Source organism: Engraulis encrasicolus, chromosome 5, assembly GCF_034702125.1.
Source record: "Engraulis encrasicolus isolate BLACKSEA-1 chromosome 5, IST_EnEncr_1.0, whole genome shotgun sequence".
NCBI classification, from domain to species: Eukaryota; Metazoa; Chordata; class Actinopteri; order Clupeiformes; family Engraulidae; genus Engraulis; species Engraulis encrasicolus.
This window is the reverse complement of record NC_085861.1, coordinates 49,008,665-49,028,388: the sequence shown is the minus strand read 5'-3', so window position 1 is coordinate 49,028,388 and position 19,724 is coordinate 49,008,665. Positions and strand designations below refer to the sequence as shown.

At 43.2% G+C, this 19,724-nt stretch overlaps 1 protein-coding gene across 1 annotated transcript in view; it reads right to left on the bottom strand.

Annotated features, from left to right (window-relative positions):
- Window positions 1-19,724, bottom strand: part of mms22l (MMS22-like, DNA repair protein) — a 52,966-nt gene extending 33,242 nt beyond the window's left edge. Inside the window, exons 1-13 of the mRNA XM_063199617.1 lie at window positions 19,717-19,724; window positions 19,080-19,265; window positions 18,856-18,981; window positions 18,657-18,709; window positions 17,750-17,837; window positions 17,258-17,435; window positions 16,351-16,444; window positions 14,585-14,718; window positions 13,794-13,907; window positions 13,330-13,500; window positions 6,505-6,573; window positions 5,866-5,985; window positions 1,041-1,276 (exon numbers count right to left, since the gene is read on the bottom strand). Coding sequence (XP_063055687.1) covers window positions 1,041-1,276; window positions 5,866-5,985; window positions 6,505-6,573; window positions 13,330-13,500; window positions 13,794-13,907; window positions 14,585-14,718; window positions 16,351-16,444; window positions 17,258-17,435; window positions 17,750-17,837; window positions 18,657-18,709; window positions 18,856-18,981; window positions 19,080-19,255 — 1,559 coding nt within the window. The 5' untranslated portion in view covers window positions 19,256-19,265; window positions 19,717-19,724. The remainder of the gene's footprint in view (window positions 1-1,040; window positions 1,277-5,865; window positions 5,986-6,504; window positions 6,574-13,329; window positions 13,501-13,793; window positions 13,908-14,584; window positions 14,719-16,350; window positions 16,445-17,257; window positions 17,436-17,749; window positions 17,838-18,656; window positions 18,710-18,855; window positions 18,982-19,079; window positions 19,266-19,716) is intronic.

Genomic DNA, 19,724 nt, shown 5'->3' with positions numbered 1-19,724 from the left:
GTGTATTTTTGTTTACTTGTTTGTTTAAGATCTGATTTGTTAACTAGTATTTCAACATCACTTTCAACTGAAGAATGATAAACCAGTTGAATAACAAACATCACAATCACAGCACACAAAAACAAAGAGCTCAGCTCAAAAGGCTTTGATGTCGGCTGACAAACGTGGCATCTAACAGGTGTGCTTTGACAGTACTGTGCGACTTTGACGAGCATAAAGCCTTTTCTTATGGCTTTCTTGGTGGGGATTTCCCAGTCCAGACCACAGTATTGCATATGGCCGTGTTGTGGGCAACAACAGGTGTGCTGATGTGTGTCCATACCACCCAATCTCATTTGAAGATGACACCAAAATATTTCCATATAAAACAATTCCACATTGGAATAATAATGCTGCTGTTGCATTATGGTTATGCAACAAAACTTATGCAAACTGAAAGGGGAATCACCCCCGATCATGAAATCTTGGATAATACAGTCTACACCACAACAGATGCTTTTAAGAGTAGGATTACATTTTTTTATTCCAAAGAATGACATGTATCAGATGTTGAAATGAAAATGCCAGCCTATGAGAGACAAAAAAATAATTTACCCATTTAAGCCTACGGCACCTGCAAAAAACGCCTGCTGAATGTCTAAGGCCTTTTTGGGAAAGGCTGCCCTCAGCCTATTAAAACCGAAAATCTTGGCATCCAAAAAGCACATAAAAACAAGAAGTGAAAAGCTTTTAAAAGCTAGGACCCTCATCTTGAATTGGAATGTGTTCATTCAGCTTTAAGAAACCCACATTTTTAATAAATTAAAACCTAAAAAAATCCCCCTGTGCCTGAATGCAGCATCTAGAGCGCCTAGGTCAATGCAGCGCATATACAGGTTGAAATGGGTTGTCACAAGCTGCTATATGGATTGGTTATGATGAAATGTGTCAATTAAGTTAGTGCAATTTACAACACAGACAGACATGGAGAGACAGATCAAAAATGAAAAATACAAAATATATACTTATAAATAAGTAAAAATATTTAGTGATTTCCTGACCTTCCCTTGATCTGCCTCCAGGGGGCTCCACCCGCGTTCTCCTGGCTGAGGTGCAGCGCCAGCACGCGCAGGAAGATGCAGAAGGAGGAGCAGGAGCGGTAGAGTTGCGCATGTCCCGTGGAGCCCAGCGGAGCCGGGGAGCAGCAGGCCTGGGCCAGCTCCAGAAGGGCTAGGGGGCTCCGGCCAACGCTGCCCAGGCCACTCACACCCAGCCAGGGCACGGAGAAGGGGGCATTCTGGGGGTGGGGGAGAGAGGGAGTAGGCAGACTATAAGTACAAGCTACTGTCTACATTGCCCAGACCACTCAGAGCCCACCAAGGGACAGATAATGATAACTGGTATCGGTATCGGCCCAGACACTTGCTCATTATGCTCATACTTGTCAAACACTTGCCGATACCAGCCACAGATACTGCTATTACATGACATAATGCAACATCTCATTACGTTCCATCGACATTGAAAGCAATATGGGGAAAAAGGTGCTGCCTCATACTTTTACTAACTTACTGTTTAAATCTACAAGGAAATGGAAAGTAAAACACATATCACAGGTGGGAAAACAGGCTGTGCATTTTCATTATATGTTGTGGGTAAAAATAGGTACTCAGTATCGGCAAGTACATTAATGTACTCATACTCGTATCGGTTTTCAAAAAAAGTGGTATCTTGCTTCCCTAGGGACAAGATACAGTTACAGCAAGAGCAGGGGTGTAGCGACTCACACTGACCAGCTCACTGACACTCAACCTGTGGAAAAAATACATCAGGCACACAAGTTAATAAATCAGGCACAGCGGCCAAGTTTCAGACCGCATAGTCCCCTTGCACCCAAACACCACAATACAAGGTATTCTGCGGATTTGTAGAGACAAGAGTGGTGGAGACAAAGTGCAGTTGCAGTAGGCACAGGAGGGGGCTATGATCCACAAAGTTGAGAAGGAGTTATTTTGAGGGAGTTTGACAGAATGATAAAACAAGGGTGGGTGAGGTACAAGTAAAATTACCAGGTACAGCAGATAATGGTGATTCAGGATTCCGAAAGTGAAAATGAAAGTCTAGTGAAGGACTGAAACAAACAAATGATCATCATTCTCGTTTTGCATCTTCTACTTATCTGAACCACCCAGTCCAAGCAACATCAGTTGCAGATGTGGTTTGGCCATTTGCACACTGAAATTAGAGACCACATTTTCATCAGGACAACTTGGGCAATCATTGGCAGGCACTTTTTTTTGCAATCATGTAATCAAAACAAAAAGATTGCACAATGCTGTTGCCCAGCAACATGGTGCAAATATCTGCCCTTCGCATCACAACTGGAAAAACTTCAACTGATGAATAATCAAGTGGGATGGAATCCCATCAGATGCGCATTTCATGCACACCAGACGTTAACAGAACCATGGAGTCAACATGCATGCCCACCCACATAAAGTTTAAAATACTGCACTGTAAGTACTGTAGGTTAGGGGGAATTAATTATGCATTAAAGGTGGGTGAACAAATAGATGCATGTGTAATGGATGAGTGTGTCCCGCAGAATTTATGTTAGTCAAGGTGGTGGGGCGTTAAAAGTATATATTTTTTGGTTAAGCAACTTTAGAAATTATGTTTACAACATGAAATCTTTTATCTTTTCAGGGGACCTAGTCAGGGTGGTAGGTTTTTCTTGTCAAAGTGGCCTCCTTAGCAATAAAGTGCTGGGGGGAAACCCTGGATGCCAACCAGTAGAGCTCGGCGGTAGAACGTTAGGTAAGCGTCCTTCCCAACGCCCAAAGGTTTTGTGCTGTGGCTCCCATGCCCGAACTGGAGTGTTGACTGGTACCGTGAGTCGCGGGTGTGAGCCCTGAGTGGCGAACTAGTGCAGATGACCTCAGTTACACTGGTGAAAAGTGAAAGAAAGTGAAAGCCCATCTGGGAAACTCCAACTCCCATTGTCATTGTGACACAGCACTCAACAGCACACAAGTGCACACTGCACACAACGAAATTGCATTTATGCCTCACCCGTGCAAGGGGGCAGCCCTCAGTGGCGCCCCATGGGGAGCAGTGCGGTGGGACGGTACCATGCTCATGGTACCTCAGTCATGGAGGAGGATGGGGGAGAGCACTGGTTGATTACTCCCCCCACCAACCTGGCGGGTCGGGAGTCGAACCGGCAACCTCTGGGATGCAAGTCTGACGCCCTAACCGCTCACCCATGACGTGCCATGAACCCGGGCAGGAGTGAGGTTCAGGAGGGTGAGTGTAACGATGCCAACTAGTACAGTTTGGTGGTAGAACATTAGTAAACCTCCCTCCTGAAACCCCATACAGTATCAGTGGCGCTAGGGCTGGGCGGTTCTGGAAAAAATGTGTATCACGGTTTTCTTGATGAAAATTAATATCACGGTTCTCTGCACGATTTTTTTTTCATAAGCGGCGATTTTCCCCTACATCTCAATCAGGGTTCATACACTTTTTCACCAATTTTTTTCCATGACTTTTCCATGACTTTTCCAAAACCTTTTTCTGAATTTCCAGGACCAAAAAACCAATGACCAATCGTGCGCGGGGGGTGGGGGCGTATTAGGCTATATTACAGGCTATATTACGTAGCCTATATTATAAATATGTAATTACTGTATATACTTATACTATAGACTATGGCATATTATATTATATATTAGGCCTACATAGCCTATATTACAAATATGTAAACAATAAACATATTCATACTATAGGTTATCTTTTACTACAAGCTATAAGCAACCATTATACTTCATGTTGTATTACATTAATTCTGCTATTATTCACCAATGTTATATAATTCGCTTGTCTAATGTACAGTCAGAAATGAAAATGAATAGGCCTAGGCCAGCCTATAGCAAATTAGGTCGTGAAATCATCATGAAGACACATTTGTATCAACATGCTCTCTATGGAGATGGATAAATGCTCATCCTGCCCAAGTAAGAAATCATAGGCCTGCCTACTACACCTGCCTAAGCACAACAGTCCAAAGCTCCTGTAAGAATGATGTTGTCATTTGTTGTGGTCGTTGCTGGAGCAAAAAAAGAGAGAGAGACTGCACTGTTCGTGGCATAGTTCTAGTCTGACGCCCACTCAAGGAGATGCTAGGGTGAGTTTCATTTTGTGTTACAACGATCTGACCGATTTGAAAACAAAGCCAAAGCCACAGATGACTTTTTCAAACTCTAGTCACGCTGCCGTTTATACCGTATTTCAAAACAGGCGCGTCATGCAGACATTGGTAAAATCGTTTGGCTCGCGGTCAGCTGCACATAGACTACTGTACGGATTTCATGTAATCTTTCAGCACACTGGACAAGTTCACTCGCAGGCAGCAGGTGCATTGCTTATCAATGTCAAAATCTCGGGGCTTACCGAAAGCATAAAGGTTCGCTTGGTGCCCTATCTGGCAAATTAAACCAAGACCAAACAGGTCTTAGGATTGTATTCCTTTTGGCATTAGCTACGTTTCAGTGGAACCGCTAAATATTTTAAAACGCGTATAACTGCTAACCTGTTAGTAGCTGAGGAGGTAACCGCCTGCTGTATCTTGCCCTTCAGGTGGCTAACAAGTGCCGCTGCTTCGCCCATATCGGACGGACACATCACAACTTTCGTCCTCTCCAGCCATTGTTGATCATCTTTTCAGAAAGTTAAGCCGCGCATTGTTGAAGTAACACTTTGCGACATGCTGTAATATCGTACAGAACCACATTTCTTTTCTAGGATTAGAGCTATGATCACCTCTCTCACCACCACGCACACACTACATCTAGCTCGCGCGTTACGAGGCAGGGTTGCCAGGTGTGACTGATTTCTAGCGCCAAAAACGCTTGAAACCCGCCTGGAGCCATTACAACATGCGTTATTTGAAACCCACTCAATTTGGCAACACGTGGTTAGGCAGACGCAGCCTGCACTAGACAACATTTCCACGAGAACTCGGACATGTAGATTTTATTACGCCGTGGCATCAACTTCATAAAGATAATTGCTGGAACACTGGATGGATTTCCATGACTTTTCCAAAACTTTTGACCAAAAATACGTTTTCCATAACTTTTCCAGGCCTGGAAATTTGAATTTTCAAATTCCATAACTTTTCCAGGTTTTTCATGACCGTACGAACCCTGTTCAATGTTTCTGAAGAAAAGGCTGAAATGAAATGCAAAAATGAGATAAAATCCTTCATTTTAATTAATATCCATTTCTATTTTAATGACTTTTTTGGGATAAAATCTTTAAAAAAAAACCTTCTCTCATCAAAAAGTGAACCTTATGTAGGTGAAAATCGTTATCACGTTTTTTTAACAGTATACCGCCCAGCCCTAAGTAGTGCTGAACGATCGGTCTGGACCTTTAGCTAAGTAGTATCATTGGCCAACTATCAAGCAGTGTTTTAAAAGAAGACACTTTCAGGTAGGGGTGGGCGATATGATGATATTAAATCGTAAATCGTGATATCGAGTACAAGATCGCCTCGAATCTGCCAATGTGGAGAAATTGTATAGATAGTCTTGCAGTGAGGATGTTTACAATCAATATCAAAGTGACGTTTACTTGTGTGTGTTGTTGTCTTCGCTTTAATTCCTTACATTGTTGTATTCCAATTGTGCACTTTATGAGAGTGTCATCCGTCTGTTAACATTTTGTTAACTGCAAATTACAAATTGAGTAAGTATATAAAACCAAAACCATGTTTGCCATATCACCCACCCCTATGTTCAGGTGGCTGTCTGTGTGTGTGTGTGTGTGTGTGTGTGTGTGTGTGTGTGTGTGTGTGTGTGTGTGTGTGTGTGTGTGTCTCACCAGGTTCTTGCTGTAGTACTCCCAGAGTGTGGTGACTGCACTGGTGTTGGGCTCCCACAGCATGGTCAGACTCAAGCAGCAGTGCACATGCATCCTTACCTGCTCCTCTTGCATACCACCCTGTTACACACACGCGCACACACATACACACACACACACACGCAGACACACACGTAGACACACACAATTAGCCTAGTGTATAATCCAGCATTTGCCCTCCAAAAAGGATGCAATACAACCAGGCGAATACAATGGCCGCGACGACATTCAAGCGACAGAGAATCACTTCTGTGCAGCAAGAGCGATACCAGCAATTGAAGCAACTAGAGTTTGTCCATTGAAAGCAGAATGCAAGCATTCCAACATTCCCATTGGCTGTGGCGGCTGTCGCCGAACTGCGTCATAGCTAATTAGCATAATATTCCCAGGAGTTCAACTATAAACTGTCACTAGTCGTGCGAATCGCTTTTGTTGCACGACTCAATACAAAGTCAACTACTTCCGTCGCTCGCCTCGCTCAGGTTTCGGCCAGTGTATTCCTGCAGTTGGAGTTCTTTTACTGCCTCTCCCATGCCATTCCATTACGAATGGTCTATAACCTTTCAGGAGTCAATACAGTATGCCTGAGGGAGCACCTACCTTGGGATCACAGGTGGACTTAAGCAGCTCACACGCAAAGCTCCAGTTGTGGTCCAGTTGCGACTGCTTCTAAAAGAGACCAACAGAGTGCAGCAGCATACATCAACAGGAGTGTTAGGGTTATTGTTGGTACAGTAAACTGGGATTATCGTGTACAATGAATGTGGTACAGTATTATGAATTTAATTCATAATGGAGCTGGTGACAAGACTTCAAGAAGCTACTCTATTAACACTGTATCATCACAGTCATGGTGTGATGGTTAGGGAGTTGGACTGAAGACCAGAGGCAGGGGTGATAGTGAAAAAAAATCCTGAGCCTGAACTTTTTTCCTGGTCGGGGAGGGGGGGCCGGGGGACGACGGGACATACTGCATATGAGACGTAATGTAGGCCTTATTATTATTCAAACACATTATTCAAACATTTAAGATAATGTTTTCATTTTTGCATTATTTCTATAGTGGTATTAACGAAAACACAGATCATTTCCCTGTTGGTAGGCTACAGCACTTGGCTGAAAGAAACTGACCACCACGTTCAATTCTAGCTGTAAAAACGAATACCAACGTATGCAGTTAGAAATGCATTCTAGGCTTGTGATGTTGCACTAAAGTTATTGAGGTGGGTATTGAACCAATGCAACATTTCAACACCAGAATGCATTTCTGAAAACATGGTGCATATTTTACCACATTGAATTAACTGAAAGCTACATATGTAGCAGCCATACCAAGACAGGTCAGTAGGAGGCAATACTACTCCAAAGTACAGTAACTACACTCTGTCCAAAATAGAGGAGGTGATTACCAATTAATTGAGCAATACTTTTAAATGACATGACATTTGCTGCAAGCTGATAAGTTTCATTTTCATTGGGACATTGCTCATATAACTTGTATAGGCTACTGGACATACGTTTAGATAGCCTACTCGTGGCCCCATGGTCTACCTATAACCACAGATTGTTTAAGGGCTGTGCTATAACCCCTGCCTTTCCGTTGTAGGGAAACGCCCTTTAATTACCGGTACATGATATCCTCCTGACTACCAGGGGAAAAAAAGTTTAAAAATCTTTGTTTTTTTTCACTCCCCCAATTGTTTGAAGGCAAAAAATTAGATTGACAACATTTTTTTCGAATTTTTATTTTTCATTTTAAAGATTTAATGTGTCCATTACAGTGGACATTGGAAGGCCGTACATTGAAAATGTACCTTAATTGCTATCAATCAATCTGGATGAAAAAGCATAACAATCAGTTTAATAATTAGTAAATTTGAGCATTTATGAGTTTACAATGAGTGTTTTATTGGTTTGAGGTGGAAACTGGATGTGTCTGTGACCATTATCATTCATGCAGGTCATCTCAAGTCAAAGCAATTTTGTTTTAAGCAACTGGACTTGCAGTTGAAGCTTGAATGACATGTGGTCCCTCAACTGAGAACTTTCACCAGAATTGACTAATTTTATAGTTCTGATGTGTGAAATATGGGTTATTATCTATGGAACAAACATGTGTTCATGTCTATAGGATTAATTTAGTTTTAATTTAATTTTTGGTTGAAATATTGTCCTGCAAAGTTCAGACACACATCAGAGTCATGCTCCACATGGGGTGACAAATGCATCAATAGGAAAAGTTCTGCTTATTCTGATTCTACTTTTCCTGCTTGAAATGAATCCTAAGAGGTCTCTGAACCTTCAGCATCTTCCTCAAACATCACATCTAGGATTATTTATCAATAATGTGCTGTAAAGTGTCTCTCCTTCTGATTCTGATACTGACTTTCTGACTAGAAAAATACTAACAAAATGGAAGATGTCACTACCAATGTCCATTTTAGAGGACATTTCTTTAACGCCTAAATATGGGGATTAAATAATGTTACATTAATTTAGAAATGGTTTAATTGTGCTCTGAAGAGATTGAAATAACATATAAAGATGATGTTTTAAGACAATAATTGCCCACTTTCAAGTATTATGGATTTACTTTCCCTTTAGCCAAAAGCGGCCTATTTTTAATGGACACCATTTTCCTAGCAAAGAAATAGAAAGTTCCCAAAACCACATCCCTACACACATGGTATCATTGGAAAGCTCTGAATGTCCTCTTCAAAGACCATTGGGAGTTAGCACAGTAGTGTGTATGGGGTGGGAGATATTGCGGTTTACAGATGTCCTCTAGAGAGGACAAAAATGAACTGCTGGTAGTCAGGAGGATATTTAGGGCACAAGCGCATGATTGGCTACATGCAGGCCCACGTTCACATCGCATATTTCGACTCCACGGATGACAGAACCAGTGGTTATTACGGACAGGACAGTATATATAGCCTGTGTGACTACTGCGCGACTTTCGCATTGGGTTGTAGTCAATTAAAATACACGAAAATCACTCGCGTGTACACACGCCCATTATAATGTACGAGTTGAAAAGATAACAGAAAGCAACAAAAACAAAGACAGGACCGAATTAAGCTACATGAAAATAGCACAGGGCGTGAAGATAAGATGAACATTCACTGCATGTCTAGGTGACACCGTGGTGGCCACATGAACGCAAGCCAAGTATTTGAAGTTCATGAGAGTCTGATATTGACAATTGCCCCCTGCCCGAGAGTAGGGATTAAGTAGCCCAGAGCGTGCAGACAATACAACCTGTGCTTTTTGCGTGGAATAACTGGATTCGATTACGCAGAAGGGCTACGACAGGGAGCGCGCGAGAGAGAAAGGCTGTGTGAACCTGTGCGAGGCTGTTTGGGGGTTTTCACAGAGCGCGTTGGTTTAGTCAGCATAACTAATATAAACATCTCCCTGAAATCAGTTTGACACGTGGTTTGTCAGGAATGACGCAAAACACCATCCCTCAATCAACAGTAGACCAAAACCCACGAACTCAGCTCACACTAGCCTACAAGGGGTGTAGGCTAACTAGGCTTGCCAAACATTAGCGATCCAAGCATTCCATTGTCATTTGGACATGTCGCAATGGTAGCCGCTATTCCAATGCAGACCACATTTACGCACTACACCTAGAAAAAAAGTATCATGACGGGCATAGCATAGCCTACCGTTTTGAGCATACAGACTTTTTTTGAAAGAACGTCCATCTCCATCAAAGTTTGTCAACATTGCGCAGTCATTTAGCGCACATAAATGAGGAAAATAGACGAACCTATTTCAAACTCTCACTGAGCCCGTTTATGCGCATCAATAAGCCGTTTATGGTCAGGTTTTTGGAGTAACCTGCGCAAGGCAAAATCATTCGGGCCCAAGCCAACATGCCACAGTGGGCAAATTAATAACTAAATGGCCTTACCTTCAAACGTTTTCTTGATCACAGAATTTCACTAGTATTCCACTGACATCCACACGGTTCAACACACCCATCACAACTAGCAAGCCATGTGGATTTGTGCTAACAATAGTTGCTAATTTGTATCGGAATCCAAATGGTCTAGACTTGGCCTATAGTAGCCTACTTTCTTCCGTTTCTTCAGTATAACGAGATGCCATTTTTGGATTTGCCTCCGTCGACAGTGAAAATATCTGAGAAGGGTAACCAGTAGGGGCCTAGAACTCTCTTTACTGTGCATACTGACAGCCAATCTACTTCTCCTTTCACTAGAACTAGAAGACTGCCGCCAGTGATGTGGTGAGTGACTCAAGAGCAAGACGTAACAAATTGATACATTTTTCAGTAAGATGTCGGGATGATACAATTATGGGCTGCTTCTCATTTGGGTTCCTTTCGCGTCTCTTACAACAGGCTGTTGCGCGCTCATTTATTTTCACCATACATTAATGAAGGCCTACGCGATAGTTTATTATTTTATTAATTTTGGGGAAATTATTTAATTTTTTTCTACAGCCACGCTACGCCGGATTTCCGGCTCGGCGCCGGACTGCTATCACCCCTGCAGAGGGTTGCGGGTTCAATCCCCACCCTAGCCAATCCGTTCCTCCACTGTGGCTGAAGTGCCCTTGAGAAAGGCACCTATCCCCACATTGCTCCAAGGACTGTAACCAATACCCTGTAATATCTGCCAGTCCCTTTGGAGAAATGTGTCAGCTAAGTGCAATGTAGTAATGTAATGTAATAATCGCAAAGAAATTGCACATTGAAATAGTTGTTTGTCACATGCAACCAACACATCCGATAGGATAGGCTAGGATAGGCATGATGGACAGCCAAGACACACATGTATGGATAATTTACAGCAAATGACTTAGAGACTACTCAATACCCCTCCAGACCTCCTAAAAGAGTGATTAAGTAAGAGTGTGACTCGGCTGTAGTCCACACCCACCTCCATGACTAATGACGGTGAGATAATAGCAGTGGAGGAGGAGGAGGATGCAAATAAACACATTCATTTCATTCAGGCACACACACGCAAAAAAAATGATTTGTTCCCGGAGTGCTTTACCAAAATCAATACGACAAGCTCTCATCTGTGAAACACCATGACATCAAGATTAGCAAAATGGAATACCCTCTTGCACGTAGGAAGCTGTGTAATCATTGGCACTAATAACAGGCGTTACAAAAGCATAAACCAAAATCAATCACATTCCTGGGCTCTCCTGCATTCCTACCGCTGTCTGCATTAGATTTTCTATGACAGTTTTGTTCAATATAGGCTTATCATGATGGTATGTTTTTTTTGCCCGACATTAGAGGCAGCTAATGCGATTACAATGAATGCAGTATCCAGTTAAGGCAACAGCAACAACAAAAAAGCCAGCAAGTACTTAAAGTGGTGCTTTTCTCAAAATTGAATAAAACACAGCACCTTCAAATCTTGCCTATCATACATTTATTTGACTCGTGGAACCTTGATGCCTATTAACGCTCTCTTTGCAGGTGGCATTTTTTCACAGAAACAGACTTGGTGAGATAGGAAGGTTGCTTGGCATAGTTCACCATAGGATGATGTGGCACACCTCAGTTGGAGCGCTGGATCTAACCATTGGTTCAAAGTAATAATTACAGTGCCCTCCATAATTATTGGCACCCCTGGTTGAGATGTGTTTTTTAGCTTCCAATTATTTTTTTTTTTTTTCTAAATAATATGGGACCTTAATGGAAAAAAAGAGAAAAATCCAACCTTCAATACAAGTGCATTTATTCAGTGGGGAAAAAATCCCACATAAAGAAATAATTATTTGACATCAAATAATGTGTGTCACAATTATTAGCACCCCTGGTGTTAATATTTTGTACAACCCCCTTTTGCCAACAAAACAGCACCTAATCTTCTCATATAATGTTTCACAAGATGGGAAAAGACAGAAAGAGGGATCTTCAGCCATTCCTCTTTGCAGAATCTCTCTAAATCATCCAGAGACCTGGGTCCTCTCCTCGGTACTCTCCTCTTCAGCTCACCCCACAGGTTCTCAATGGGGTTGAGGTCAGGGGACTGAGATGGCCATGGGAGGAGCTTGATTTTGTGTCTGGTGAACCATTTCTGTGTAGATTTGGCCATATGTTTAGGGTCATTGTCTTGCTGAAAGACCCAGTGACGACCCAGCTTCAGCTTTCGGGCAGAGGGCAACAGATTTTGATTTAAAATGTCCTGGTATTTCAAAGCATTCATGATGCCATGCACCCTAACAAGGTTCCCAGGGCTTTTGGAAGCGAAACAGCCCCACAGCATCACTGACCCACCCCCATACTTCACAGTGGGTATGAGGTGCTTTTCAGCATCCGCATCTTCCGTGGTACGCCAGACCCACTTAGAGTGTTTGTTGCCAAAAAGCTCAATCTTGGTCTCATCTGACCAAGCACACGGTCCCAGTTGAAGCCCCAATACCGCTTGGCGAACTCCAGACGCTTGCGTTTATGATTGTGAGTGAGGAAAGGTTTTCTCCGTGCATGCCTCCCAAACAGCTTGTTGGCGTGTAGACAGCGCCTGATGGTTGATTTGGAGACTTTGTGACCCCAGGATGCTACCATTTGTTGTAATTCTGTAACAGTGAGCTTTGGAGATCTTTTGATTTCTCTTACCATCCTCCTCACTGTGCGTGGTGGCAAAATAAACTTGGGTCCTCGTCCAGGCTTGTTTACCACTGTTCCAGTTGTTTTGAACTTCTTAATTATTCCTCTCACAGTGGATATGGGCAGCTGCAGTTGAGTGGCAATCTTCTTGTAGCCTCTGCCTGAACTGTGAAGGTCGACGCACATCTGCCTCACTTGTATGCTGTGTTCCTTTGTCTTTCCCATTTTTAAGAGTGGATAAGAGAAATGGCCTCGGTGTCACGTCATATTTATACCCCAGGGAAACAGGAAGTGATGAATTACTAATTAAATGTTCCTACATACTCTGGTAAACTTTGTAAACTACTGTAGAAATGACAGAAATGCTTCAATTATATTTATTTCCTGGGAATTGTTAAGGGTGCCAATAATTGTGGAACAGGTGATTTAATGAAAAATAATTATTTTTCAGTCAGGGATTTTTTTATTTTCTTAAAATTCATTTGAGTTGAAGGCTACATTTTCCTACAATTTTCAGTGTGACAGTATTCTTCTGCAATAAACACTGCATTTATTTTAAGGCTTTTAACACATCTCAACCAGGGGTGCCAATAATTATGGAGGGCACTGTATATATCCGGCACACAGTCCGTCCACTACACTTACAACTTCATCGCAATTGAAATCTCACCTGAAGAAAGTCTGAACGACCGAAACGATGTGAGCAATAAAATTGCAAGTGTAGTGAACTGTGTGTGGGGGGCATTACTTATGAGTTTGTATGGCGAATAAACAAATAGCGTACCCAGAGATGGTTGACATGATCGCTGGCGTTTGCTTACCTCTGATGTGAGAGAACCGTCGGGTCCGTACTGTCCAAGCTGAGCCAGGTGCGTGAGCAGCCACCAGGTGAAGCCCAGGGGGTCTTTACAGGTGCTGGGGAGGCGCTGCTCCCCCACTGGCGCCCCCTTCAGGAGACCCTGCAGGAGCGGAGTCACGTAGCCCCAGAACGACTGACCATGGAGGAGGACAGGAGGAGGACAGAGAAAGACAAACACTGAGGTCAATACATGTCAAATAGACTGTGTGTTAAAATACGAATGAGCGACTGAGTTGATGTAGTGAAAATTCCACTAAAGAATGGGCTGCAATATTTATGCTTGTGTGTGTATTTCAAAGTTTGTACCGTTTTTGGGACAGTGAGTGTGTTTTTGTGGGAAAGTGTGTGTGTGTGTGTATGTGTGTGTGTGTGTGTGTGTGTGTGTGTGTGTGTGTATGTGTGTTTGTGCTTGTTTCCCCAACTCACAGGAGTGTGTGTGGTCTTGCTCCTGTGCTCCAGCAGGTGAATGAGCAGCACCCAGAGTTCCTTGGTGCAGAGGCAGTGGTAGTGGTGGCTGGACAGGGCTTCTGTCGGTCTCACCTGGGGGAAGTCACATGGCCACAGACACACAGGAAACAAAGGCGGAAAAGAATCACATTATAAAAGGTGGAAGCCATTCGTACAGGAAGGTTAATAAGCATTCCATTAAGTTTTCGGTACCCATTTTGCACCTTACTATTAATGAGATTCTGAACACAAAACACAAAATATGGGACAAGAGGTCAAACACTGGGTTTTTCGTGAAAGTACACTTTGTGGGATGCTAAAATAAAACCAGAAAATAAAGTGACTGCAGATAAAGGCATACTGGACAAATGAGGCTTTCAGATATTACAGAAAAACAACATCTGCAAGGAGATGTCTGAGACTCTTGCTTCAAAACACAGACACACTTAGGTTCACAAATGTGTGACACACGACACACGAAGACACACACACAAAGACACACACACAAAGACACACACACAAAGACACACACACACACACACAAAGACACACACACACACACACAAAGACACACACACAAACACAAAGACACACACACACACACACACACACACAAAGACACACACAAAGACACACACAAAGACACACACAGACACACAAAGACACACACAGACACACACAGACACACACAGACACACACACACACACACACACACACACACACACACACACACACACACACACACACACAAAGACACACACACACACACCTTGCTGTATTTGTTGATGGCCAGTCCGATGAGGTCACAGAGGAGGCTGTTGAGATGCTCCTCAAACAGACTGACGTTGGTCAGGTTCTCTCCCGTCAGATTCACAAACTGGTGGCCATACACAACCTGGCCAGCTGGAAAAAACACACACAGACACAGACACAGACACAGACACAGACACAGACACAGACACAAAACAATGCTGTCACAGCAAATCTGTTTTGCTCCATTGTATAGGCTGACAGACATCAGATTTTCCTTCGGGATTAATTAAGTTTACTCTACTCTATGACAGCAAATGCCACAACAACAAAGACAGCCAGCTTAAGCAGTAGGAAAATGCCAGTAGGAAGGTTTATTTATCACAGTATCATTTGCCTAGTTACCTGTGGCCTATACTACAAAGCTGGTTCAGGTTAAGTTAAGAGGTAAATCATGTAATAGAAGAGCCTGGAGTCCTCACTTTCTTCTTCTGGACCAGCTTTGTAGTATAAGCCGCTGGTCAGTTAGTCAATCTTTAGTCTGAAAGGTCAATACACTAAACATCTGCCATCTTAACCATTGCACGCATCACACACGCACACATAACTAATCAACAGTGTGACTTAGAGCTGGGCGGTATATCGTTAAAAAACCGTGATCTCGGTTTCACCTACACAAGGTTCTCTTTTTGATGAGAGACGTTTTTTTGTTGTTGTTGTTCTTGTTGTTCATACTAGGCTAAGTGCGTGAACTTCATACTTCGTGTCACACTTCATTTCAACTCTGCTATATAAGTCCACTGTTGCTTTTCTACTAGGGAATGTCAACACAACACAACACAACACAACACAAGATGTTGATTGAAGCAATACAAATAATTGGTTAATCGCGCTAAAGAAGCTGGTGAGAGTGAAGCATAATGAAGAACCCACATGGCATGGATGAATCATAATGAACATTTCAATTAACTTAGCCTACATTTGATCTCACAAAGTCAAATTAAAGGCTATTCTAATAGGCTACAACAGTTCTCAGATTCTTAACTGTATGTAATTACCATCCCAACTGTGTGTGCAGGACTGCTGTTAAGGCTGCTTATGAGTTTTGCCATAGAGGCTAATTTAGCCTAGCTTACAAAAGGCAATGGTCAGACAAGATACATTGCTACATTGCTGTATGAAATGATTTGGGAGCAAAATAGGAGTGAAATACATCGTCATATGACACAAAGTACCTGACAAAATACCTTCTACGTTAGATTTGGCCTTTAATTCAAAGAAAATATTCACACAATGTCAAGTAAATCCGTTTGTTTTCCCTTCAGTCTGTTTCGTTTCTGTCCCACTGTGTTTACTTGCTAGTCAAGCGCTGCGCAAGCGCAACATGCCGGACCTAGTGATCTGTGTTGCCAGGTGTACAAGGAGAACTAAGCAATTAGTGTTGCCAGGTGTAGAACGAGAAATAAGCAGCTGCTTATAATAATTTATTTACCCTTTTTCCTTGAAAGGGAACTTAAAGTGTTTTAAGTGCTTTAAGTGTAAAAAATAATGAAATAGAAATGGAGATGAATTTAAATTTGTGATTTTATCTCATTTTAAAATTTAATTTCAGTTTTTTTTCGTCTGAAAGATTAAGATTTGGGGGGAAATCGCCGCTTATCAAAAAAACGTGCAGAAAACCGTGATATCAATTTTCATCAAGAAAACCGTGATGCACATTTTTTCCAAAACCGCCCAGCCCTAGTTTGACTCATGCACAGTACAAGTCAAAGCGGCGTTGCTTACCCATAGTGTTCTGGCCCAGCAGGTGAAGGGTCTCCAGCACACACCAGTGGATGTCCAGATGGAGGTGCAGCAAGTGCCAGGATGGAGGAAACAGCTGCGGAGAGGACACGGACGGACAGGGACAGAGAGACACACACACACAGTTACAATTCAATAGCACAACATGTATTAGTATTATTTGAATTTCCGATTTATAATCATGTAGTAACAAGTTCTGCCTCTGTGTGTTTCACTCACTCACACACACGTTACAATTCAAGCACAACATGTATTAGTATTTCCAATGTATAATCATGTAGTAACATATTCTGCCTTTCACTCTCACACACACACACACACACACACACACACACACACACACACACACACACACACACACACACACACACACACACACACACACACACACACACACACACACACACACACACACACACACCCTTGCCAGTCTCTGAGGAATGTTTGCTTCATTCATCTGGACACTGAGAATAGTGCTGTTCCTGCTCTACTTGACTATGAACACTCACATATTTAAACACACACACACACACACACACACACACACACACACACACACACACACACACACACACACACACACACACACACACACACACACACACACACACACACACACAGAAGTTGACAAGAGGGGACAAAGGGGTCAGTTGCCAGGGAGATAGGGGGCCCAGAATTGGGTTCTCATAGCATTGTATGTATTGGATGGCGGGCCCTTTCAGATGACTTTGCCCTGGGCCCAGCAAAAGCTGTCAGCGGCCCTACACACACACACACACACACACACACACACACACACACACACACACACACACACACACACACACACACACACATTCCCCCCTGATGCGACCACACACAGTATATTTCAACGACACTCATGTGGTACCTTGCCCTGGTGCTGTATGGTGAAGGCACTCTGGACATTGGCTGGGAGGTCCTTGAGTCGGCCAATCAAGAGGGTGATTCCGAACAGCTCCTCCACCAATGAGGAGGGAAGCTGAGCCTCCAGTTCTTCATACGGGTGAAGAGGGCCTTCGTCAAAGGCACGCGGGGACTCCAGGAATCTTTAAATAATAATCAAATAAATTAGACACGTGCGCCACACACACACACAAGTGACCACAATCCAGAGCAGGGGTGGGACCATAGAAGGGCACTGGGAATCTTGTATAACCTCTAAATTGTGGCTAAGAAAATATCAAAGAAAATATAAAAGAAATCAACATCCTCGACCGCTGAGAAAAGTAAGACCCACCGGTTAATTTGGTGTCTGTATGTCAGACTACCAGTCCAGGCCTGCTATTAACTTAACATTTTTAAAACAAGCACACACACCAAATTCATGTTCTGTCACCGAGAAATTGAAAGGGTAGTTTACCTGCTTATGAATACTTTGACATACTGAAGGAACAGGACACACTGTTGTCTGAGGTCCTCTGCCTCGTAATGCAGGCCACTGGCTTGCCCTGAAACATAATCAACTGTTAAGGGTGGTTTATGCCTCGAGATCAGCGTCACTGCATCATGATGCAGTGAGCCGCGCAGTTAACGTAGTGAAGCCCCCCCCATCACGCAGGTACTCTGGGGCACCTCCCCAAAATTGTGTCTCGACGCAGGGAGCGACGGCGTGAAAGGGCGAAAATAGGTCTCTGATTGGTCCTCTCGACCAGCCTGCTCTGTCCTCGAGTCGAGAACAAGCGCTACTTCCTTGTTCTAACCTTCGTCGGTCTACGGACTGTGAGCTCTTCATTAAATAAGTTGCCCGTGTTTTGTTGTTTGATTTATTTACACGAACCGAAGACAACACATGGGCTTGCAAGTTACGACGCTGAAGTTATTTGGACAGTTGAACAGTGGTTCCGAGGTCGAGGAAACATTCCGCTTCGTCCTCGACAAATGAGCCACTTCTTTGTTCCAAACTACTACTGTGGCTGCCAGTGCGATCAAACATGCACGTGATAAAGATTTAATGTTTCATTTTCATTCTCGTCGAGTCTGTGATGCTAAAAAACAACCGACACGTCTAGTTTACTCTTTGTATTGAAGGCAGTTTCAGCGTGGAATGACATCGCGCAGACCGTGCTTCAAAACAGGGCATAAACAAGAATTAACTGCATCATGGCTGCGTCAAGCTCACTCTGTGGCACAAGTAGGAAGCATAACTGAGCCTTTAAACATCATACCCCCACCGCCGCCACCACCACCACCACCACCACCAACAACAACACCAACAACAACGACTCAATGAATGGATGTGTAATATTGGCATTATCACATATGCTCACCAAAGTCATGAGTGCTGGACTGTACCAAGCTTTCCAGTCGAAGAATTTTCTGCCTGTGAGAGTGCACAGGATGTTAAGAAGAGTATCTCCAAGATCAAGTGCGATGAATAATAAGAAATAATCAGTGACAGGAGAACCACTGTTATGTTATGTCATGCTATCTGCTGCATCTGCTAAATGTAATGTAATGTAATTTTACCTGAAAAAGCCGAATAGAAGTTTAGTAGATTCTACCAATGCCGTTTCTGTCACCCAGGAGAAGCCAAATATGTCAACAGTGTCTGTCTCAAAGTCCCCATGGGCAGGGTCGAGTTTGCGGAGAACTCTGGGGATTCAGGGGGTAAAACAGATTGCATGTGTTAGTTTGTTAAGGTCTTTGCTCTGGTTTTGACGGGTAACATGCTTGTGTGAATAGTAGCCTACCTCTTAAGCGTACCCCTCCCGATGTATCCCTCAGATGACAGCGTATTTGTTTCTCCTCGGCTGTGTTCTTGCGCACAGGAGAAGCAAGGAGGTTGGTCTGAGGAAGAGGCATAGTGGCTGTCTCCGATAAAAGGCGACACGGGCGGTGTCAGAGATTGGCTGAAGTCATCTTCCATTTCAGTCAGCCTACAAAGCAAAGGAAAGCATGACGGAACATCTTTGTCAATAATACATTCTACTGTCAACACACAGTGGTAGTCACTCACGGTAAGGGGATGGAGACTCCCAACTGAGATCGCTCCCGGACGTGCGGTCCCAGGTGTTTCTATCACTCCCGGACGTGCGGTCCCACCCGATTATATTTCACGTATTATCATATACTGCCACATACAAGCAATTTAGGGTTAGGGTTAGGGTTAGGTTTAGGGTTAGGTTTAGGGTTAAGGTTAGGGTTAGAAACAAAAAACTAACATCAACAACATAACTAGCTCCGTCATATGGCGGTGGTACCGATAGTCTGGCTAGTGGGAGCGAGATGAAATGGGAGCGTCCTGGGTTGGGAGCGTCAATCAGGGAATCGTCACTCACTAGGCCTATTAGCTTCGTTAGCCAAGTTGTGTTTACTTTAGTGACGTACGTCGGTAG